Source organism: Meira miltonrushii (assembly GCF_003144205.1).
Source record: "Meira miltonrushii strain MCA 3882 unplaced genomic scaffold FA14scaffold_5, whole genome shotgun sequence".
Lineage (NCBI taxonomy): Eukaryota > Fungi > Basidiomycota > Exobasidiomycetes > Exobasidiales > Brachybasidiaceae > Meira > Meira miltonrushii.
In genome coordinates, this window is record NW_020289947.1 from 561433 (window position 1) to 584600 (window position 23168).

At 44.2% G+C, this 23168-nt stretch overlaps 10 protein-coding genes across 10 annotated transcripts; 8 read left to right on the top strand and 2 right to left on the bottom strand.

Annotated features, from left to right (window-relative positions):
- Positions 1-454: 454 nt before the first annotated feature.
- Positions 455-1642, top strand: FA14DRAFT_126896 (phospholipase C/P1 nuclease; the record flags this gene model as incomplete). Its single annotated transcript, XM_025496767.1, has 2 exons — positions 455-1283; positions 1380-1642. Coding segments are annotated over 2 exons (1092 nt in total), but the record flags the coding sequence as incomplete, so codon positions are not given.
- Positions 1643-1744: 102 nt separating this feature from the next.
- FA14DRAFT_127109 (uncharacterized protein) lies at positions 1745-3655 on the top strand (the record flags this gene model as incomplete). The annotated part of the gene is made up of 3 exons (XM_025496781.1): positions 1745-2588; positions 2745-3009; positions 3286-3655. The coding sequence occupies 3 exons, from the start codon at positions 1745-1747 to the stop codon at positions 3653-3655; spliced, it is 1479 nt and encodes a 492-aa protein (XP_025352402.1).
- Positions 3656-3851: 196 nt separating this feature from the next.
- On the top strand, positions 3852-5366 carry FA14DRAFT_150307 (SEP-domain-containing protein; the record flags this gene model as incomplete). The annotated part of the gene is made up of 2 exons (XM_025497432.1): positions 3852-4530; positions 4570-5366. Exons 1-2 carry the CDS (start codon positions 3981-3983, stop codon positions 5364-5366), a joined length of 1347 nt encoding a protein of 448 aa, XP_025352403.1. The 5' UTR covers positions 3852-3980.
- Positions 5367-5381: 15 nt separating this feature from the next.
- FA14DRAFT_162358 (putative 40S ribosomal protein S3) lies at positions 5382-6631 on the bottom strand. The gene has a single exon (XM_025499558.1). It carries the CDS (start codon positions 6448-6450, stop codon positions 5668-5670), a length of 783 nt encoding a protein of 260 aa, XP_025352404.1. The 5' UTR covers positions 6451-6631; the 3' UTR covers positions 5382-5667.
- Positions 6632-8283: 1652 nt separating this feature from the next.
- On the top strand, positions 8284-10674 carry FA14DRAFT_162359 (uncharacterized protein). The gene has a single exon (XM_025499559.1). The coding sequence runs from the start codon at positions 8684-8686 to the stop codon at positions 10556-10558; it is 1875 nt and encodes a 624-aa protein (XP_025352405.1). The 5' UTR covers positions 8284-8683; the 3' UTR covers positions 10559-10674.
- Positions 10675-11107: 433 nt separating this feature from the next.
- FA14DRAFT_162360 (cysteine proteinase) lies at positions 11108-13785 on the top strand. Its single transcript, XM_025499560.1, has one exon. It carries the CDS (start codon positions 11262-11264, stop codon positions 13698-13700), a length of 2439 nt encoding a protein of 812 aa, XP_025352406.1. The 5' UTR covers positions 11108-11261; the 3' UTR covers positions 13701-13785.
- Positions 13786-13795: 10 nt separating this feature from the next.
- FA14DRAFT_127025 (Six-hairpin glycosidase) lies at positions 13796-15589 on the bottom strand (the record flags this gene model as incomplete). The annotated part of the gene is made up of 2 exons (XM_025496772.1): positions 13796-14348; positions 14493-15589. 2 exons carry the CDS (start codon positions 15587-15589, stop codon positions 13796-13798), a joined length of 1650 nt encoding a protein of 549 aa, XP_025352407.1.
- Positions 15590-15829: 240 nt separating this feature from the next.
- FA14DRAFT_162361 (phospholipase D/nuclease) lies at positions 15830-17610 on the top strand. The gene has a single exon (XM_025499561.1). It carries the CDS (start codon positions 15852-15854, stop codon positions 17553-17555), a length of 1704 nt encoding a protein of 567 aa, XP_025352408.1. The 5' UTR covers positions 15830-15851; the 3' UTR covers positions 17556-17610.
- A 142-nt stretch (positions 17611-17752) lies between these two features.
- Positions 17753-18875, top strand: FA14DRAFT_162362 (uncharacterized protein). Its single transcript, XM_025499562.1, has one exon. The coding sequence runs from the start codon at positions 17779-17781 to the stop codon at positions 18805-18807; it is 1029 nt and encodes a 342-aa protein (XP_025352409.1). The 5' UTR covers positions 17753-17778; the 3' UTR covers positions 18808-18875.
- Positions 18876-19077: 202 nt separating this feature from the next.
- FA14DRAFT_174954 (ARM repeat-containing protein) lies at positions 19078-23087 on the top strand. The gene has a single exon (XM_025500567.1). It carries the CDS (start codon positions 19145-19147, stop codon positions 23018-23020), a length of 3876 nt encoding a protein of 1291 aa, XP_025352410.1. The 5' UTR covers positions 19078-19144; the 3' UTR covers positions 23021-23087.
- Positions 23088-23168: the final 81 nt, after the last annotated feature.

Consider the following 23168-nt stretch of genomic DNA (forward strand, 5'->3'; position numbering starts at 1 on the left):
TGATCCTTGGATTATCTTTCTTCTCGCTTCATCACTTTTACGCCCAACCACCCGGCGGACTTTGTTCCGATATGTGAAGTTTAAAAAAGAGAAGAATCCAATTTTAGCGCTGAGCTGCGCTGCGCTGCGCCAACCCCGTCCCTTGACTGATACACCTTCACCCCACCCTGAAATCATATTAGGTTAACGCCCGTTGAAGCGTCAACGGCGCCAAGCAGAAGCATAATAATGTTTGTGTTATATCATAATATTATCTTTGGTTGATTCAGGCTTAAACGCGAGAAAACAACCGTGCATACACAGTGGAGTTTTATTACACTGCCACGCTAAAGGTCCTTCCCCCCTTATCATTCCACCTCCTTTATAAACCTTCACTCAGCTTTCACTCTCAAATGACTGGAAACCATCATCAGCAGATCAGCTTTTGTCATACAAGATGAAAGTGAATCTGCTGATGGCTTCAGGAAAGACTTGGATCACATCTTTGGTGGTCCTGAGTTTGATCGTAATCCTCTCTTGTGCTTCCACTGCACATGCTTGGGGTGTTACAGGTCATCAAATCGTTGCAACAATTGCACAAACACAATTACACCCAGATGTAAGAGCACATCTTTGTACAATCCTACCTCCAGAACAAACGGCATACAGAAGCTTTTATCCAAAAGAAGGTGCTCCTCATCAACATTGTCATTTAGCACCTCTTTCCGCTTGGGCGGATCGCGTTCATGGTCAATATCCTTGGGCAAGTCATTTGCATTACATCAACCCTGTTCAAGATGATCCACCAAAGCATTGCACTTATGGTGAAAAGGGATGGCAAGATCATGGAACGGGTAATGTTTTAGAGGCGATTCTCAATTATACCTCAGCTTTACAGACCAAATCCGGCTATGAGCGGGATATCGCTTTGCGTTTCCTGACTCATTTTATGGGTGATTCTCATCAACCTTTGCATCTCACAGGAAGAGCAAGAGGTGGCAATGACGTTCATGTTCGATTCAATGGACGCTTTGCACGTCTGCATTCTGTTTGGGATAGCCTTCTTTTGAACGATCAGATCCGCGATGTTGCAAATTATACCACCAGATTGCCTTCGACACGTATAGAATCTGCTTTGCTTGGCAGAACGTATGATTCATATATTCGTTGGATTATGGCAGAAGGTCTAGGACAAGCACAAGGTGCGAATGTTCAGCCAGGATGGTGGCATGACGAAGCGGAAAGTTGGACACATTGTCCAGAGGAGAAAGTGACACTCGGAAAAGATGGCAAGAGCAACAAAAGTGCTCATTGGTTACGTGCCGTCACACCTCACTCATCAAAGCTCGCTCAACGTGTGTACTCAACAATTTTCCGCAACGTTGAACATGAGTCTAAAGCGCAAGAATTGCATCTCTCTTCAATTGATGATACCGATCTACCTGTCTGCCCATACGCCTGGACGAAACCGATGCACCCTCTTGTTTGCTCGTATGCATTTGCCGATCCTGTGCCACCAGTCAATCAGTCCAATCATGGACCTCTCGCTGAATTAAATGTCCCGGAATATGCTGGACGAGTTCATGATCACAAAATCATTCATCGTCAATTGGCTCGTGCGGGTATTCGTCTTGCGGCTGTTCTCAACACAATTCTTCTGCCGGAGGCACAAAAAGCCAAAGGTGGCATACAAACTGTGACAGATCCCGATCTTGCTGTCCAGGTGCAACGCATTCTGGTAGCAGAAGCCAATGTAGACGAGCGGATGTTTGCATTGGATGAATCTGAACAGCCAAACAAAGGGAAACATGGTAAGCATGGTGGACACCATAACGGATCTGATGGAGGAAAGCCGGGACAATCACCGATCTGGTCTTTGATCAAAGTTACAGCAGCTTCGATCGCAGAAGTGATTATTCTGTCTAGTGTGGGCTACATCTTGGCACGCCAGGGCATTCTAGACAAGAAAACGCAAACAAAGATTAATAAAGTCAACGTTTCTTTCTTTACACCAGCTTTGTTGTTCTCCAAAGTTGCTTTTTCTCTTGATCCAGGTCGTCTTGCTGAATTGGTCATTGTACCAGCAGGCTTCGTGATCATCACTGTCGTTTCTGGATTATGTGCTATGCTTCTCAGTTCAATCGCTCGACTTTCTCGATCTCAACGTAATTTCACGATTGCATGTGCGATCACGCCAAATTCCAATTCTTTACCTGTGGCATTGATGCAAAGCTTGGTCGTCACCGTTCCTCAACTTCATTGGGAAGAAGATGGAGAGCCAGAAGATACGATGAATGGAATGTTGGGTAGAGCATTAACGTATTTGGTCTTATTCTCTACGTTGGGAATGTTCTTACGTTGGAGTTTGGCTTCACAATTGCTTTCCACTATGGAAGAAGAGCCAACGGGAACAAGGGATGAAGATCCCGTTACAGGTGTACCATCAACACCTTCTCAACCTCCAACTGGTCGCTTGATTGATCATGATTCAGAAGATACACAACAAAGGCATCATGGAAACGCAAAGATTTCCGGACCGCAACATGCAGCATCACAAAAGCAATCCTTACCACAAATCAATGTACGCAGATCTACTGAAGAAGGTGGTGGTGTTGTACCGATTGAAAACCGTCCTCATCGCAGACAAGCTGGTTGGCCAAGAAGCTTCCCAAACTCACCAGGAGATAGCGAAGATGATGACGATGAATCTGCAGGAGGTATTACGCCCAGATGGCAAGGGAACCAGTCTAGTCGATCCTTTGCAGGCTCATTGAAAGATTTCAACAGAAAGTTCATCTTGCGTCCTTTCAAGGCGGTTACTGCATTCATGACCATGCCTCTTTATGCTGCTTTGATCAGTCTAATCGTTGCACTCATACCACCATTGCAAGCAGTGATTAGCAGTATCGAACCATTGGTGGGAGCATTGGAAACTGCTGGTGCTTGTTCAATCCCTCTCACGATGGTTGTTTTGGGTGCATACTTCTATCAAGAAGCTGATCCAAAGACGAATGATGTGAAGGCGACAACGTCAAACAATTCAAACGGTCAAACAAGTGGACCTTCGAGTGGAACTGCATCTACAGATACTGCTTGGCGTAGTAGTGGAGGCGAAGAGAGTGTAAATGCAACTTTGGTTGATAGCTCGCACACAAAGAGAAAGTCTATTCCATTTATGCGTAATCCTTGGAAGACTCCTTCTGCATCAGAAGCAAACAGTGCCATTGGAAGCACAAATGGAGATGATTATAGTGAAGCAGGAGAAGGAAATGATTCTTCCAGACGAAGCAGCGTTGCATCCTCCAGAATCCTGTCCCCGCAAGAGAGAAAAGAGAAACAAAAAGAAACTATGGAACGCAGAACGATTGCGGTTGCGATTGCAAGTCGAATGTTGATGACACCGATCTTGTTGTTACCTTTGCTGGCTTGGTATGCGATCGCAACTCGATTCAACGTAGTAGATGATCCAGTTTTCATCTGTTCGGCATGTTTGTTGATCGGAAGTCCACCTGCACTTACATTGGCACAAATTACATCACAAAACGCAAAAGGAAGTGATGGTAGCTTTGAAAGATTGATCAGTAAAACAATCTTTGTTGCATATGCAATCATGGCAACTCCTACAACGATTGTACTTGTTTTGACTGCTTTGGTGATTGCTGAAAATGATCATTGATCATATGCAATGCACTCTTTCTTTTTTTAACGAAGATTTGATGATATTCTGTATATATTGCAAGATTTACATTTAACGAAAGCAGATTATAGAAAAGAAGAGTGTCATGATGATGGTTTGAATGATAAAAGTTTCATCACGGTTAGATCTTTTGTCAAGTCTAAATGTCATCAACTTGCCCCGTGCGTTGCGCTGAATTTTAAACACTGCTATTTTGCCGTATGCATACGCGTCATTATATCTTCTTATTGATGATCATTCGAAGCATTCATTCAACTCATCATTCCTTTCAAAACCATCATCTTTGTTCAATAAAAAACTCAAAATGGATGAAGCTATCTCACAATTTATCTCAATCACAGGCTCAGATGCCCAAAAGGCGAAATTTTACGTAGAATCAGCCAATGGTGATGTACAAGAAGCAGTTTCAACATTCTTTGAAGCTGACGGAGGCGAAGATGATGTAACGACAACAGGAGAAAGTGCAAGTGCTGCTGCTCCAAGTGGACCTCGAACGCTATCTGGCGCTCCTGCTCCTCCTCTACCGGAAGGATGGGGATCTGGTTCAGGTTCTAGCTCAGCAAGAGAAGGTGGCGCAAAGAGTTCAGGTGGAAAAAGTAGTGGTGGTGGAGGTGGTGGTGCATCATCACGCTTTGCAAGTTTGTCTGACTTTCGTTCAAGCGGACCAGGAAATGGCGAAGATGATGATGATGACGAAGAAGATGGTCCTCGTGATGGTCGTGATCCTGCTCACTTTTTCACAGGTGGTGAACGTAGTGGATTGAGCGTGCAAAATCCGGATCATGGTCGTCGTGGTGGCGCGCCTAATGTTGTGCAGGATATCTTGCAACGTGCTCGTCAAATGGCCGAAAGACGTGCTGCAGGCGAACAGGTTGACGATGAGGATGATGAAGATTGGGGCGAAGGTGGACCAGCTCAAGGCGGCGCTAAAGCACCAAGCAGTTTTGCAGGTCAAGGTCGTACGTTGGGTGAAGCATCTTCAGCAACAGCAGAAAGTGGCGCAAGTGAAGGTGGAGCAGCAGGAGGAAGCTCAAACATGCCTGGAGGCTTTCAATTAGCAGGAGAAGGAGCCAGGGACGAAGAAGAGAACAATGATGGTTCAGCAGTGGCCAATAGGCGAATCATCTTTTGGACAGATGGTTTCTCTCTGGAAGATGGTCCTCTATGCAGATACGACGATCCCGCTCATGCACATACGCTAGCTATGATCAATCAAGGTGCTGCCCCTTTGAGTTTCTTGAACGTTCGTTTTGGCCAACGAGTCAATTTGACTGTAGAGCAAAAGCAAGAGAAATATACGCCACCACCACCGCCGCCCATGAAACCTTTTGGAGGATCAGGAAATCGTCTCGGTTCTCCTGCTACCTCCTTGGGCGCTTCTTCTTCGTCTGCAGCAGCTCCAACTTCACAAGCTGAACCTGCCACACCATCCAATTTCGAAGTAGACTCTTCCAAGCCTACTACGCAATTGCAAATCAGACTCGCTGATGGTCAACGCATGGTAGGAAGGTTCAACTTGACACACACGGTCAGAGACGTAAGAGGATATATTAATGCCGGTCATCCTGGCATGTCCAGTAGACCATACGTCTTGCAAACATCGTTCCCACCTAAGCCAGTCTCAGATGAAAATCAAACCTTACAAGAAGCCGGATTGGCAAATGCTGTCATTATCCAGAAATGGAGTTGATGCTAATTGTATATGTTAAATAAACCGAATAGATCTTTTCATACTGCTTGTGATGGCAAAGAGTGATTTAAAGTACACACGAATCGTAATAGTTTTCACCACGATAGTATTGACACTATATCTTTTGTATGCATCATGGATACATGAGTTTGTGTAAATGTACAACCTTGCCAATCAGTTGACAGGAAGTAAGAAGAAGAAATAAAAGGGGGGTCAAAGTGGAATGCTGGAACAGGCGAGGGCGAAAGAATACAAAGGGGAATACAGGCGAAAAGGCCCGTCAAGTTTACAGCTTAACTTTTTAGTAAGCTGCAGCTTGAGGAGCACCAGCTTGAACACCATCGCCTTGAGGAACATCACCTCTTGGATCACCACCGATTTGAGCGGCAACGGGTTGCTTGGATTCAGAGACTGGTCCTGAAAGTGTGGATTCTTCCTTTGGTTCCAAAATGGTAACGGCATCGGGAAGAGGGAATGGCTTACCGGCACCTGATCCGGTAGCGTCCCAAGGCAACATGATCTTGACCTTGATACCCAAAACACCTTGCTTCATCATAACGTGACGAACAGCTTCGTCAACGAATTGACGGACTGGTTCACCAGAGTGGATCATGAAACCATCTGTGAATTTCATTGATTTAGCACGAGCGGCACGCAATTTACCACTGACAACGACTTCGCAACCCTTTGCACCGGATTCCATAACGAAACGCAAAACACCGTAAGCGGCACGACGAACGGCCAAACCACCCAACAATTTGTAACGCAAAGATTCACATTGAGCAACGGCGTGCAAACCACGGTTTTGTACCTTTTCAGCGTACAATTCCAAAGAGTTTTCTGGGAACTTGAAACGCTTTTGAACCAAAGCAGTCAATTCACGAATACGACGACCTTTGTCACCCAAAACTTCTTGTGTATGAGTTGCACGAATGATGATTTCTGTACGTGCGTGTGTAACACGAACTTCACAGCCAGAGTAACCTTCTTCTGACAATTCACGAGTGAAGAATTCGTTCAATTCGGCTTGGAACACACCATCGGCGACGAACTTTCTCTTTTTGCTGATGTTAACGTTAGACATGTTGGGCAACGTTGACTATGTTGGTGAACAATGTTGGTGGTAAGAAGTGGTGAAAAGGATTGATTCAGCAGGTGTTACGCTTTCCAGCGTTGTAAGAATAAGCGTGTCTTGGGTAATTGACTTCTAGATATTCTTAAGCTCAGTGCTCTAATGCCTGCAAGAGAAAGCGCTTACACTGCGGCGCGCGTTTACGAATTGTTTCTGTAGCAGCTGCATCTTGTACAACAATGATTAAATAAGCTTAAGCCACGTGATTGAGCAAGAGTGTTAATTTTTTGGATCCGAGTTCTTGACAAGCAACTCTTTTCTTCCTCTTGACACGACTCACAAACATCATCAGATGGCCTTCGCAGGAGATTACAATGAGATAAGTGAGTGTTTCACAAGTTGGAACTCGGCAAGGATCGACAAGGCGCGGGTGTAATGCGCCTCACATCTATCTGGCACCTCTTCGCTTATCAAACGGTTTTGGACCTCTTGGTCATGCCTTTTATGCCGCAAACATACTCTGTCTGAGCCGTACAATTTTGGATACGATTGTCAAAATTTGAATTGTTGGATGTGATATGCTGACAATCTGTTATCGATTATTTCCCCTTTTACTTCACAGATAAAATAATTCGCGTATTTGTTCGGGAGATGGATTGAGTGAGCGAGTTTAGAAAAGGACAGCTAGTCCTAATCGATGGGCTTAAGAGCACTGAGCCGAGAAGTGTTTTCCGACAATTCTCCGTGGCCAGACGTTTGAGTCATAACCATCGAAAATCAACATACCAAATGATCGATTGTATGAAGAACTGTCAGCGTCTTCCAACGATGATGGGGCTTTGTGTGGTCGGTCATACCGAATGGCAGACAGTACATGGTACTCTAGCGGCTGAATTTATTCGTGTCGATCATGTGCAAAAGAGGGGGTGATGCGAGTGTGGAGTGGTGGAAAGGATTCATTCCGATTACACTTTCTCATCTTGTTATCATTTCTTCATGCATACATCATGAGTGTATGTCTATGCTGTTTGGGTACATCTTTAAATTTCAATCACTATTCATTACATGTCAAATGGTCAAGAATTGTAAGTCCATGTCATGATTATATAATTGATTCAAGAGCCAATCACCCGATTACCTCAGACTGAGAATTTGAATCTTGATAGCATCTTACAAATAAGCTCTTTGAGCAGAGTGAGAGCTCGTTCAACGGGATTCATAAGACTGTTTGTTGGTCGTAAGTGCACGACAAATTCCGCGATGATCGACACTAGAATAGTGCTAGAAACAAATTTCATCAAATTCTTCTTTTGAACGCGTCAAAGGAACAAAGACGCGCAAAGCCTTGAATCGGGAGAGGCACAAACCCACTTCATAAATAAATCTTTCAGAAGCAAGGCAATCAATCAGAGTGCAATTACTCATTTAAAAAAAAAGAAGTCAAAGAATTCTGTCACATATACATGCATGAAGTTGCATTTAAGAGAAATGATGAATCCTATTGCGCCTGCTTTTAGGGTAAGTGATCGTACAATTGCATATTTACTACCTTCAATAACATGCCGAATAAAAGGAAAAAGAAAACAAGACAGAAATAGATGAGGCTAAAAAGGAGCCTTCTCCGGCGTCTCAGCCAAGGGAGGGGTCGGAAGGCGCAGCAGGGCAGAAGATCGATAAGAAAAATGCAAAGCGCGCAAAAGGCACTTGATCACACGCCAGATCTCTCTCCATAGCCTGGGGAAACAAGGCGCGAATTCCACAGGAGAAAACACGACGCGCCCAGAGTTTGTGACCCAAAGGATAGGAGGGGGAAAAGAGAGTTTCAACCTCTCAAAGATTCTCTTACTTCTCCTTTTTCTTCATCACTCCTTTCACTTTAACCAAACATTCGGACCCTTTTCTATCATACTCTCTCTCTCTCTCCTGATCCTTCTTTTTGGCCAGGTCGCCATCAGTATAAACAAGGACAAAAACTCACTTTCTTTTCTCTTTGCTTTGACCTCTGACTAGCATCTCTCATTGCAAATTGATAATCAACCTCTTCCTTCACTTCGATCCATCAACACTCAATTCGAGGATCACATTCGTTTAATCATCACATTTCATTTCATTCATTCAAATCAGCACATAAAAGCGTTGCGATCACATATCGTATCCAACCTTTTCACCGTCTTTTCGTCTCTGGAGACTTCGCACTTTAGCATATAAGCAACTATTTAGCAAACTATAAAAAGCAATCGACAAAATGACATTCGCTCAAGATCACAAGCGTAACGAACGTCGCCATCATAGAATCGAACACGAATTACAATCACGCGCAAGACCTTACTCCCTCGTTCGCAAAGATGTAGCAAAAGAAATCAGAGAGTTTGTAGAAAGACAATCTGAAGATGTACACTTGGATCGTCGTCTCGGTCCACTTCTTGGCGGCGGTGGCGCTGGTGGTGGTGGTAATAATGGTGGCTCATCAACAAAAGACCCAGGTTCTGGAACCAAGCCAAGCGGCGGAGACAATAGCGGTACCGGCACGGGAGGAAGTTCTGGCTCCGGAGGTGGTGGAACTGGTGGTGGCAGTGGCACGGGAGGAGATAATTCTGGCACTGGTACCGGCAGTGGTACAGGATCAGACACAGGAAACACAGGAAGCGACACTGGCAAATCTGGAAACTCTGGCAACTCGGGTTCCGATACGGGAGCAGGTGCAGACGGTGCGGATACCGACCCATCTTCCAGCTCCTCTTCAACACCTAAAAAGCCACTGCTTGGAGGTCTGCTCCATCATTCCTCAACATCGTCCAGCTCTTCTACTTCTTCTTCTTCTTCTACTTCAACATCAAGCAGTACCTATCCGACTACTGCGCCTACATCATCAACATCAACACTACCCATGACACCATCAACGTCTGTTGCCTACGTCACACCTACTGCTGCCACGCCAAATTTGAGCAATGGAGCAGCAAGTGCAACCCCATCAGATACTTCCGATAGTGGACCAGGAGCAGGCTTGATTATTGGTATTGTTGCCGGTGCTTTGGCCGGTGTTGCAGTCTTGGCTGCTCTCATTGGTTTCTTGATCAAGAAGTTCGGTAACAAAGATGATCCATACGAGTCTAATCCATTCGACAGTGACGAATACCGTCGTCAGAGTGCCATGTTACCCGACCATTTCGATGATATGAATCCTGAAATGTCTGAAATGAGTCATAGCAATAACATGAACCCATTCAATGATCAGATGGAATACGCTGCCGCTGGAGCTGCAGGTGCAGGCGCCGGAGCAGGTTTCACAGCTCGCAACGAAAAGGGTGGCCCTCGTCCTCCAACAATGTTCCAAAACCATATGAACGCTCCTGCTGCTCAATTGAGCGTTGGAGATGCACCTCCCGTTCCTGTTGTTGGAGCTGTTTTCAATCCCAACCGTGCTGATCCACCTCAAATGCCAAGAATGGCATTCGGAGGATCAGATCCTTACAGTATCGCAGGCGTTGGAAGACAAAACTTTGAACAAAACATGAATAACCCATACGGATATTTGGACCGCCAATACAGCGGAAGCCACTCGCCTCCTCAAGATAAATACGATGATACACCGCAAGGCTATGCTGACTTGGACAGAACAGGATCTGACGGATCAGCGCACGTAAAGAGTGCAGGTCAAATGTACGCTGGTCAAGAGACTGATGATTATAGATCGTATGAGTATCATGATACTTCTGGTAGACCTGGCACTGCAGAAGGACGAAGTGGAACGCCTGATCTTCCTAACGTTCAACAGACTTATGCAATGGCAGATGATCATGAAAGTGATAGTCGAGTTCAATCACCGAACAGACAAATGGTCTCAAGCCCAACCCATTTAAGTCAAGATTTCCTTTCAAACGGAAACATGCAACAATACCAACAATACAGTCAATCGCAACAATCACAGCAATACAGCCAAGATCAATACAACCACAGCAATCCACGCTCTGAAACAGCCAGTCCTGCTACGCAACCGTTGCAAGTGCGTAACCTGTTACCTAACCCACATGGTGCTGCTCAACAAAAAGGTAGTCAGCGTCCTGTGAGTGAAGCGGGCAGTGCGGCTGGTGATGAAGGTGCATATGGAGGCGTGTGGTGAGCATTCCAAACAAATGAAGCACAAAAGCCGGAACTTTTGCTTTGTTTTTTTAAAAAGTCGAGTATCTCTTTTTATTTTATTGCTTTTAATTCTTTGCTTTTCCCAAACACACATTCATTATATTTATTTGCAACGGACCCTTGTTTTTCTCTCTTCTTTTTCGATCACTTTTTTGGGCTTTTTGCGCATCACGTACATAATGTACATCTTTTTACTTCTTTGCACGTCTGGATAGCGCCCATTTAATGTCCTGTATTCTTTTTTTCTTTACTTTTTCTCAATGTGATCATTAATTGGAACAATAACAATTCATCAAATGCGAGCATGAATCCAACTTCCACCTGTCCTCGTTGGTTGGTTAAGCAGGGCAGGGCTGCGTAATTGTGTCGTGTGTTGGTACGCGGCTTGTTTTTCGGTCGGTCTCTTTTTAAGCGCCAAATGCTGCACGGACATGAGATGCGTGGAGAGAGAGAGAAAGAAATGGCAAAATTGAGTTCTTGCTAGAGAGAGAAGAGAAAAAGTGTTTTTCTGCATTGTACACATCCATCCCTAATCAACATACAACCACACATTTGCATGAACATTATCAAATAAACAGCATCATTTGGGCCGATGGCCAGGATTGTACAGCAAAAAGGAAAATTGCGAGCAAGTTTATTGTGATGGGATCAACAACAAATACTTTGAGCAAATTTAGTGCAGAATGAGCATGCTCGTTCCAAAATCGACAAGATTCAATCAATCCTTATTCACTATTATTGCTTTTTGCTATTTCGCCATTCAACTCATCGAAGCAAAAGGAGCCTATTCCGAATACAAGGAACATTTGCATAAAATCACTTCGCAGGATAACTTTATCATCATTGACGGACAAGAGGCACAACTATATCGACTGTTCGGCTTCCTTCCGTCTTTGCATACGTTTTGGGTTCAAATTGCACTATTTTGTGTAACACTGGCAGTAATTTGCATCTCTTCTTGGCTTTTCATAAAAACAAGATCAGCAAACAAAGGTCCAACTCTTACTGTGGAGGAGATCATCACAACTTACTTGCCCGATCCAATTGTACGACTTTTATTCTACATTCAATTCGAAGGTGCAGCCTTTTGGTCAACTCTTTTGGAAGACATCATGAGTGTCATTCATGCTCCCTTGAGTATCGGACTCAACCTGGCGTCTAGACTATCTTATAAAGCAAGAAGCACTTTTGACGATTCTACTGACGATTCCTACGCACTCAATCCACTCAGAGGCTCGCGTGGAAGGAGAAGGAAACAGACTCCCAACTCTGCTAGCAGCAGTCGATCTGCTTCACATGCAAACGGCCAAGGCCAACATTATGCAGGTCTTTGGAATACGGGTAATAGCTGTTTCTTGAACAGCACCTTACAGAGTATCACGAGCATTGCAACTGTTCAAGATGTTTTGAAAGAAGTTATCGAACAGGCAGAGCAATGGGACGTTCCAACTCCTGTGACTGATGCATTGTATGATTTGATCTTGCAACTCAACACACCTTCCACCAGTCGACATGCAGTGATTCCACGACAATTGACTGACGCATTATCCAAATTACCACAAACAAATGTCGGGTCATTCTTTTATGCTCATCAACAACAAGACGCTCATGAATTGCTCGTCCTTCTGACAAGTGCTATAGATGACGAGATGAATGCGATCCTTGCCGAACGGAATGCAGCTCTCGAATCACATGCATCAGGTCTCAAGGCTGCTCTTCTGCCATCGATACGACCAACAAGCACAAATTTGACTCCATTCAGCAACCCATTCAGGGCTCTGGTAGCACAGCGTACTGCCTGTCTGGATTGTGGGTATGTTGAAGCAGTTCGCCACTATCCAACAGACGAGCTCAGCCTAAATGTTGCTGTTCGGCCAGGATCAGCTACAACAATTGAAGCATGCTTGGCACACTGGAGCAAGCTAGAGGTAGTCGACTGGATATGCTTTCGGTGTAGTCTTTTACGAACAATCAACAGGCTCAAGGATGAATCAATGTATCTTGAAAGCCAAGCAGCCAATGCGTCATCACCGAAAGAGTCAAATACACCCAATGGACATGCAATGTCTTTATCGACAAAGAAGAAGAGCGGCGCAAAGAGAAGGAAGGCGAAAGATATGAAAGGCAAGGTAGATATCTTGACAGAGATCTTAGCTCAAGGTTACTCGGAAGATGAGGTGGAAGCAAAGCAAATCTTGTCGTTGAACGACATCAAACTTGATCGAACGTTTAGCAGAGCTGCAACGAAACAAGTCATGCTTGCCAGAACGCCGCGAGTGTTGGTATTGCATCTCAATCGAAGTAGCTATAGTGCAAGCTCATTTGGAGCGAGCAAAAATAATGCTGCCGTTTTGTTTGATGATGAACTTGACCTGTCGGGTATCGTTACAGGAGGTGATTTGACAACGAGTGGTGACAGACCTATAAGCAGAGGAGCAACTCCATTAATTGGCGAAAGTGCTGGCCCAGATTTATGGTCTGTTCAAGGCAAAAAAGGAAAGAGTAGCACTACTAATGGTCATCATATGGAAACCGATAGTGACGGATATGTGACGAATGGGCATACATACCAACAACCTAAAGCTTTTACTAAGACGAGATACCGCTTATCTGCAATCGTTGTTCATTATGGAAATCACTCATCTGGCCATTATGTCTCTTTCCGAAGACGGAAAGCTTCCTATCAGAATGGTAATACGAAGCAACTGGATGGATTAGACGACCTTCTACATCCTGCTAGAGATCGTGATCGATGGTATCGGATATCGGATGATAGCGTAAAGCAATGTACATTGGAAGATGTGAGAAGTCAAAATCCGTTCTTGATGTTCTACGAAAGGATAGGAGATGACGCTCAAAGATTGTCAAAGCTACGAGCCAATGGTCACACGAACGGAACTTCGCATAATGGACGTCAGCAACCGTCCGATAGCAGTGGATCTGATGCAGATCATCAATCGTCTCTGACCCGATCGAACTCCCACATCCCTCAAGGCTTTGAAGCTATAGCGCAGAAGCAAGAAAGTGCTTTGCATCCCGCTCCCTTCAAACCTCGAGTATTTCATCGTTGGGAAAGCTCTCCATCCTTCACAGCAGAAAAAGTCAAAGTGGAACCTGACTGAAAAACTGTATGTGTATTTGTATTTTTATCAATGAATTTAAAAAATATTGCATGTATAAACAATAGGTTTCTCTCAATTAGGTGGTAATGAGGTATCTATGAACGTAAACCCAAGAAGTGCCCTTGACGTGCAGCGATGGCAGACATGAAAGATGCATAAGACCAACTTAATTCTCTTGCACCACGCATCTTTCCACGATTTCTTTCGATTTGCTCGCTCATCATATCTGCCTCTCCAACATATTCATCACAAACGGCCAAATAAGCATCGCTCATGCTCCATAAACCTGCAGTAAGTTGTTCATAGATTGGATCACCACGTTTGAACGTGCCAACGTCAATATTAGTTTCGATTTGACAGCCTGCAGCTGCATTTCCAACTTTTGTCCAAAAATCTTGCGTTTCTTTCGTCACAACGATTGGTAAATAAGGTAAAGCTGCAAAGTGTTGAGCAGTGATCGCAAGTACTTCAGCAATCGCATGCGTACAAAGGAACCAAGGATGTCCGATCGATTGTTGAACGCCATCATAAACATCTTCAGGGTATCTTCCACACAAGACACCGGTTGAAGGAGAACGTTTTGCATTGATCGGATAAACGATCTTAAAAACATCCACCAAACGATCCAAAGTGACCAATGCACGATCGCTCCAAGGTGACCAATTAGCATCTTCTCCATCTTCTTTGCCTTCTTCAGGTCCTACCAGATCACCATCCCAGCCGTGAGTGAAGCCCAAAAGGACAGCAACGTCCACTTGACAAGGTTTTGGTTGCCCATTTACACGTTCTAACGTACCGATAACGTGAGGTTTATGAAGTAATTTCTTTGGAATTTTTCCTAAATTTCTATCATCGTCCCAATGAATTGCCAAAGGACCATCTTCGTATTGAGGTCCACCTTCACGTTCTAATTTACCTTCAGGATTCCAAAAAGTTTCTAAATGTTTTGTGATTGCCTTTGCTGCCGTTCTATATCTACCTGCTGACCATGCATCACCAATCTCTGGACGAACGGCAAATTGTGCACCTGCTAACAAAGCACGACGTTGAACCATAAGTGTATGGAAATGACCACCGCCATTCTTTACGTCTGCTGATACTTCCTCCCACAATTCATATGAATTCTCTTGCCATGCACGTGCGACGTAGTCCAAATCATCTTTAATCAAAGAAGATGAAGTAGCGGCTGATGAACGGTAAAGTGTTGAGCGAACATAGTCCAATGCCTCTTTATCATCGATGGAGAGAAGGTAATTTGCATAGAATAACATACTGATTGCACGCAAAGCAGGACCATCATTTTGTGGACGACCCCAATCAGCTTCAAAGGAAGAGCCGTCAACGTTAAACTTTGGCTCGCCCAGGCCGCCGGTTTGGAAGGTACCAGAACGATTGGCAGTGTGTTGCAATTTGATGCTCATCTTTGCGAAATCACGAATGATTGTATGTAATTCAAACGCATTTTCATTTTGAACGCCTACCGTACGTCCTTGTTCGGCAAGGATAGCTCTTCGAATCACTTCACGTAAACATAAAGCTGAATCTCTTGGCCATTGAAAGAAGTAATTTTCATTTTCATCTTTACCGCCAGGACGATCTTCAGGACGTGAAGGCGAAGCGATCATACAACCAGGCGAACAACCTGGAGCATTGTAACCTTTAGGTCCAAAAGCTGCCAATAAGTATGTCAAACTTTGTAATGAACGTAAATCAAGTTTACGCCAAAGTGCAAGCTTTGCTTTAACAGAAGGTGCAATATGTCTCCTTTCTTTTGCGCGAGATGAAAAGAGTGATTGGATTTGATCACCTGAAAGTTGACGAACAGCAAATGCTGTAGCTGTTACACCGACAACCAAAGATGCCACAAGGCGGACGTTAATGTCTTCCATGTTTTAGAGGGTGACGGTGGTACACAAGCTTGAGTGTATTCATATATCGAACAAAAGGAAATGAGGAACGAACGCCCTCCGATATAACCTTCCTGTTGGAGTGGAGGCTAGAGAGACACGCAAGACTGGTATAGTGCCTTGATGCAAGAGTATAATTGTTGCAGTTAAACTTGCTTAGCTTTTTGATTGTGTTGGTCTTGCTGTTCGCACAAACATAAATCATCTTGCTTACTACCATCAAAGCAAACGGTCAGCAGAGGTGATGGTTGACCAAAAAGGCAATGATCGTCGTACTGCGATCGTGCTAGATGATTCTGACGATGAAGTTTTGATGAATGACGGAGCAAAGAAGCAAGTCGAAGATGAAGTCAAACCTGTAAATAGCATGGCAGCTATAGGTGATAGAGCTCTTATGGAACGTGAAAGATTGGAAAGACAAAGGAAGAGAAGACGAGAAGCAGGATTGCCTGAAGAGGATGATGACGATACGATTAGCATTGCAGGCTCTAGCTCAAAAGTACAGAAGGTAACACCACAAAGGACAGAAGTCAAAAGTGGGAATAGGTCAAACGGCAAAGAAAGCCAGGATATTCCATTGTATTGGTCTGGAACAATCAAGAAATCTTTCAATATTCACTCCAAATCTGCACCTGGAACACCATTCGAAGATTTCCTACGTCCTACAACACCTTTTCGTGCAAATGGCTTAACCCATGTGATCATGGCTACGTTCTGTGAAGATATTCAATGGCTGTCACAAATGTTTCCAAAGGGTGAATCAGCTCCTGAGATCACAATGATCACACTGGCACAAGGAGAATTAAAGGCGGGCGTGTATGCTCCTCTACATCCACAACTGCCCAATTGGATTCGTCTCGTCGTTCCAAGACGAGGGCTGAGTGAATATACAACGATGCATATGAAATTCATCATCTTGTTCTACGAAGACCGATTGAGGTTGATGATTTTGTCGGGCAATTTGGTGGACTATGATTGGAGAAGAATAGAGAATACCGCATTCATTCATGACTTTCCACGACTCAAGAATGACGAGAAGGACACCACGTCCGAGTACGGCAAGCAAATGAGAAGGATATTGAGCTCACTCAGCGTTCCTGCTGGACATTATGCAATGCGTATGATGGAATCGTACGACATGAGTTCAAAATGTGAGGCGAGAATTGTTGCAAGTATACCCACCTTTACTCCCGTGACAGGATGGGCAGCGATTGAAGAATTAGGTATCGGTCGTTTAGGCAAAGTCGTACGTGAAATTTTGGGAAACAAGATGTTAGAGGTAGATATTGAGGCGCAGGGATCTTCGATGGGTTCATATTCTCCAAGATGGCTACAGCAATTTCACCTGATATGTACAGGAGCAGATTACAGAAAGCACTTACCATTACCTACAGGCGCAAAAGCTGTCAAAGCTTGGGCATCGGCAACAAAATGCAAAGAATCGGAACAATGGCCACCGATGCGATTATTGTTCCCTTCTGATTCATGGGTGAAAAAGCAATCTGTTGAAGGTGTTAGTGGAGCTCTGACATTTTTTGGGAAGAAGAAAGTGTCGATCGAAAAAGGTTTTATCAAGCTACTACATCAACCTGTTTCATTGCGTGGAAATATTATGATGCACCACAAAGCGATTGTTGCGATCAAGAAAGGATGTGAACAAGCTTCTCCTTCTGATGAGAACGAGATTATTGGATGGGCATATATGGGCTCTCACAATCTCACACAGGCTGCATGGGGAAATATTTCTTCCGGCAAAAAAGGAGGTGAAGTTCAGCTTTCCATAAATAATTGGGAATTAGGAGTTGTTGTGCCAATGTGTTTGAACGATTTACATGAATCGCAGAAGCCTTTGCCTGAAGGTATGAAAGCGAACATCATCACTTGGAAGAGACCAGCGCAGAAGTACAAAGAGGAAGATGTACCGTGGGATCAATTTGATCAAAGATGAATCGCTGAATAATGTAAAAGTAGCCGTTGTGTAATTATCTTATGTAATCAGTGTCCCCTTTACGCGTCTAATTTCTCCACAGCTTGAATGGGCGGCGCTATTTTCTCTGTTGTTCGACCTGCTTCTAAGGCGGTGAATGAAGAGAGAAGCTTGAGAAGAAAGTATACTTGTATCCGAACACCAACATCAACATCCTCTTCATCATCATCTTTATCTTGCCAAAATGTCAAGCTGGAATAAACATTATCATTGGAAAACCAAAAATGCAACACCTTGGACGAAAGAATATTTCACAAAGAATCTTGTAGGAGCAACACATGAACTTACGAAACCACAAAAAGGAAATGTCAAGATCGACTCTATATCCCATTTTGAAGGTGATGTTGAACTGGGAAATCGTAAAGGAAGATTGATTACAATTTATGATTGTCAATTAACCTTGGACTGGTCAGGAAGATTGGAAGATGGTAAAAGTGAAGAAGGAACAGAAGCAAAAGGAACAATCTCATTCCCGGAAGTTTCACATGAAGTTCAAGATGAAGGAGAAGAATACAAATATAGAGTCGAAATGACAAGTGCTACTTCTGTAGCCACTCAATCTATGCTCGAAGCTGTTCGATCACATTTGGCACCTTCACTCTTGCCATACTTTCACAAATTTAGAGATGAATTGGTCGCGACACATGCAAAGGACGTCGGTCATGAAGGCTCGAATGAAGGAACACCGACAGGTGGTAGTGGTGTGAGCACGCCAAAGGATACTAGTGCAGCCCAAACCTCATCAAACACAGCAGCCACATCTACCTCCACCAGCAGTGCACCAAAGAAGGAAGAATCATCAAAATTGAGCACGACAAAGGTGGATGTTGAATCCGATCTAAGTATTCGAAGTGATGATCTTTGGGACTTGCTCACAAATCCAGGCAGAATTCCAATGTGGACTCGTGCACCTGCTCAACTAACTCTCAATCCCGGATCGACGTTCTCCTTATTCAATGGAAATGTGACAGGATCTATTATCAGTATCGAACCCACCAACAAACTTGTACAAAAATGGCGAGCTCCTCAATGGCCTCCTAATCATTTTGGAACATTGACAACAACGCTAGCACAAGGGGAAAGTTCTACAAAGCTTACTTTAACTCTTGAAGGAGTTCCGTTGGAAGAAGAAGATCGTAGTCGTGATGCTTTGGATAGATTTTATATTGCCGGTCTCAAAGGACTGGGATTGGGAACGGGTTCTGTGATGTAATAGTGTCTTTAGATGAAATAGATGTTAGCTAAATGTACAGAAAAATCATAAACAAGCTTCAGTGTCCTTTTCATTGAGTGTGATTTGATGATCATGTTATGACTTGTGCCTGCATCTGTCTGTAAGATGTACTACGCGTAAACGGTCGGGAATAGAAGCAGAGTCTATACGCGGTGATGAAATGCAGCATAAGACTGTACACGCCTTTGTGTTGGTTAGATGCAAGAAGCTAAGAAACAACACCGCTGCAACATTTGATTAACCGCCATCATCAATTGCAATCCCTTACAATAATTCGAGAATAGTTCGTTCATATGATCGCAACACAAAGGCAAGGATGGACGATGAAGATGCAATAACAAAATCGCGCGATTTGCTGGCCGCTTTGGAACGTGGTAACAGTACACAAACTCGAATCTCAGCTTTGCAAAATTTGTATGCGTTCTTAGAACAGCAAGAAGAAGAAAGTGAATTACTAATTGACGTTCATGATGAAATCGTAAATGGTCTTCGAGCTCAGCTAAAGGTAGCCAATCCTCTCGTTACTGCAAAAGTACTCGGTGTTTTGCCAATTATCACTGACAGATTGACCGTTCGACAGGATGGACATTGCTTGCATCGGGTACGGTATGTGATGCAAACACTACTGCCACCCCTCCTCGCTTGTCTGGGTGATACAAGAGATCGATCTCGCGAAGCAGCAAAAGCCATCATTGTTCAAATTGCCAAAGCAGCTTCTGCAGTAACACCTCTAGCTGCAACAGCCGCAAATCACTCTTCTATCAGATCTTCACATGAAACACCATTCGCATTGTTTGAACGAATTGTGATCGAATCAGGTTTAACTTCAAAAGTAGCAAGAGTCAAAGAACAAATTACTCTCTTGCTTCCCGTTCTACGTCAATCGATCGAGAAATTCCCACTAAGGCCATTCTTACCTTCTTTGGTTGATCATCTATCTGATGCTGATGCTAATGTACGTGAAGCATCTCGAACGACTGTGATCTCATTGTTCTCAAACGCTTCGCCTACTGCAAAATCCGAGCTGAAAAAAGAGATGGAAAAGAAAGGTACACGGAAACAGACAGTTGATGCGATCCTTGAACAAGTCTTCAGCGCAAGTGTCCCGTCTGCAGAACCTGCTCATGAACCTGAGCATGCCGTTCGGAAGCCTCCGACAACCACTTCTTCAAATCGCTTTAGTACCCTCAACGCAGCATTGGCCGCTGAAGAGGCAGGATCAGGACCATCATCCCGAAGTGCATCGAGAAGTGCTTCACGTATGGGAGGTGCTGGCGATGCAAAGGAGAACGATATTCGACCGGTATACATCGCATCTTCGCATGAGCTCGACAGAGCGTTTGCAACAATGGTTCCACACTTTGATGGAAAAGAAACCGAGCACAATTGGCAGAATCGTGAACAAGATGTATTAAAAATACGTGGAATGTTGAAAACATCAACATATCACTCCCACCCTTCGGCTTTTGCAGCAGGAATACGATTGTTAAGCGAGGGCATTTTGAAAGCCGTTGCAAGTCTACGTACCACGCTGAGCATTCATGGTATCACACTTATTTCAGAGCTGGCTCAACAGATGGGGGATGATTTGGAAGCGCAAGCAGAGACGTTCCTTACCGCATTGATTCGCATGGCCGGTTTCACGAAGAAGATTGTTGCCAATGCTTCTCAGGCTACGGTAGGTGAAATTCTTAAGAACGTTACCTATCGTCATAAATACCTTGAACTTGTTGGTCAAGGAATGCAAGATAAGAACTTTGGTACGCGTGCAGCAATGTGTCAGCATTTGGATACCATCTTGAGCGTTCATGGCAAGCATCGCAAGCACGCTTTAGAAGGACATGGCGGATTGAATGCTATCAGCACTATTTGTAAGAAAGGTTTAGCAGATCCGAACAAGGACGTTCGTGCATCGGCACGTAATGCTTTCTATAGGGTTGAGCAAATTTGGCCATCGACAGCCCGGACGATCTTTGACAGTCTTGATATGAGCATACAAAAGCAAGTTGAATCCAATAGGTTACCTGCAGGCCAACCAATTCCTCAATCACCTGCACCCTCACGTACTGCTGCACCGTCTATTAGTGCGATTGCCTCACCTCGCACTCCGAGCAACAAAATTGGCCCTTCCAGCGCTCTTTTGGCTGCAAAGAGGGCGGCTGCAGCATCCTTGGCAAAAGAGAGAAAAGAGAAAGCAGAAAGGGAAGCACAGATTCAAGCGGAAAGAGACATGATGATGGCAGAAGATGAGGATGAAGAAGATTTGATGAGTTCGCCAAGTATAGGAGATTTGAACGATGAAGAATTGCATTCTACACCACCTTTGGTCATTCGACAGAAATTGGCACAATCTCCTTCGCCCTCGCCTGCACCGGTACCACCGAAATCACCCTTGCGCTCGCGTGCTTCTTCGGAATCGACGAAATCAGCTTCCGTGCAACCTCATTCAATTCCGTTGCCATCAAGTCCTGTTGGTAATCGTAGTGCTTCTCGTTCTGGCATTGCACGTCCGACGAGCTCTGTGATTGGTGCACGATCACGAACGACCAGTACGTCTTCCATGGCATCCAATAGGTCTGCAGGTCGTTTTGGTGCTTCGACCAATATGAATTACGGTAGTATCGCTCAACGATTCGAACAACAGTCTGCTGCATCAGTAAGCACGCCTGTGGCCAAAACTACAACCAATGATTCTCTACCGCATGCAGATCTTTCGACGGATGAATTCAATCGCTCCGTCAGAGTATCAACGCCATCTTCGCCTTCTCGTATTCCGATACGCAGTCCTCCGCGTGTATTGTCACCTTCTACGCCGGAGAAAGAAAGAGAGGCAACTGTTGCGGATACATCTACGATGAGCTTTGCATCATCTGTCCAAAGTGGTGCAGATACTTCTTATGGTCAAGTACCAAGTTCACCTACGAATCGGACTAAGCTGCCAAGGCCCGTTTCGATGATGTACTCAACTCCACCTTCCGGCAAAGCTGGAATGACTGCTCGACATTCTCATAGCCTTTCGACGGATATGTCACCGTCGCCATCTGCAAATGAATGGAACGAAGGCAAGGCAGCGAAAACACGATCTACACAGCCTCCACCATCAAATGGCAGCGAGAATGGCAGTTCGCCTTTCATTACACAGAAAGAACGAGGCTCTGCAGCAACAGAAAAGCCACCTTCAAAGCCGCCTACCTCAATAACTCGGACAGTTGTTCCTCCGGATGCAACATCAGCTGTCAAATGGTTCTTGGGTAAAGCGGATAGGCTTGAGAATGCCACCTTTTATGATGAAGAGCCAGATTATGCTAACCTCTCGCCCGTCAAGCAAAGACCTGAAAGTGATGGCTATGTCGCTCAACTGTATACTGGTTCTGCCACCTTGCGGACGTTTAAAGGATTGGTCTCGCTCTCAAAGGAATTCAAATTACCACAAAAAGGCGTCAAGATTATGCAAGAAGATGATACACCTTCTTTGCTAGGTTTAGATGCGGATGCAGGAGCGAATCGAGAGTATAGTATTGCGATTGAGATGTGGCAAGAAGGTTCTTTGTTCGAACGAATCTTTATTTCGTTATGCAAGTATTTGCGTTCGGAAGACATCATCACGGGAACATCAAAACAAGATTTGCAAACTGCAGCTTTGGTATTCTTGCATAGACTTGTGGAATTTCAATTCGGTCTTTTTACTGCACTAGACAAAGAACGTGACTTGTTGGACCTCCTGATTGATTTGATCAGAAGGAATCATTCGGGTCCTTCTGCTGCTGGAGTCAAGAGCGCTTGTCAAGCAATCGCAGATCGTTGGACAGATCAGACGGATGTGATTATTGGAGTGACAATGCTACGCAGTGTTCTTTCACAATGTATGAGTCTAGATGATGATGGTCAAGAGACAAATGGATCCGATGATACATCACAATCCAATGTGGCAGTTTTAACGTTAGCGTTACGTACGCTTGCTCGTTTGTTTGGTCGTTTGCCAGGCGAATTGGTGGAAGAACAATTGGAAAGATGCAAACATGTAGTGAAAAAAGGACTTAAACATCGTCAAATCGAAACACGACAACAAGCTGTTGGCGTTCTTGTTGCTGCTAATAGTAAAATTCGAGACCCGCAAAGTTTATTTGGTATTTTACAACCAATCGATAAAGCTCAACAAGATTTGCTCATTTATTACATGAATAGAGCATAATTGAAGATCATGTACATTATTATCTAAGCTCAGATGAAATTATAATTATAATGTATTTGTACAAACGATAGCCTTCTGGTCTGGTGGCTAGTACAGTTATGACTTCTGTTGCATTCGCCTGTGCCTGACGGTATGGATTCGTTGTGCG

What these genes read in the sequence shown, in the direction of transcription:
- FA14DRAFT_174954 (XM_025500567.1), top strand. Translation starts at nt 19,145, where the DNA reads ATGGACGATGAAGATGCAATAACAAAATCGCGCGATTTGCTGGCCGCT.
- FA14DRAFT_162361 (XM_025499561.1), top strand. Translation starts at nt 15,852, where the DNA reads ATGGTTGACCAAAAAGGCAATGATCGTCGTACTGCGATCGTGCTAGAT.
- FA14DRAFT_162358 (XM_025499558.1), bottom strand. Translation starts at nt 6,450, where the DNA reads ATGTCTAACGTTAACATCAGCAAAAAGAGAAAGTTCGTCGCCGATGGT.
- FA14DRAFT_162359 (XM_025499559.1), top strand. Translation starts at nt 8,684, where the DNA reads ATGACATTCGCTCAAGATCACAAGCGTAACGAACGTCGCCATCATAGA.
- FA14DRAFT_162362 (XM_025499562.1), top strand. Translation starts at nt 17,779, where the DNA reads ATGTCAAGCTGGAATAAACATTATCATTGGAAAACCAAAAATGCAACA.
- FA14DRAFT_162360 (XM_025499560.1), top strand. Translation starts at nt 11,262, where the DNA reads ATGAGCATGCTCGTTCCAAAATCGACAAGATTCAATCAATCCTTATTC.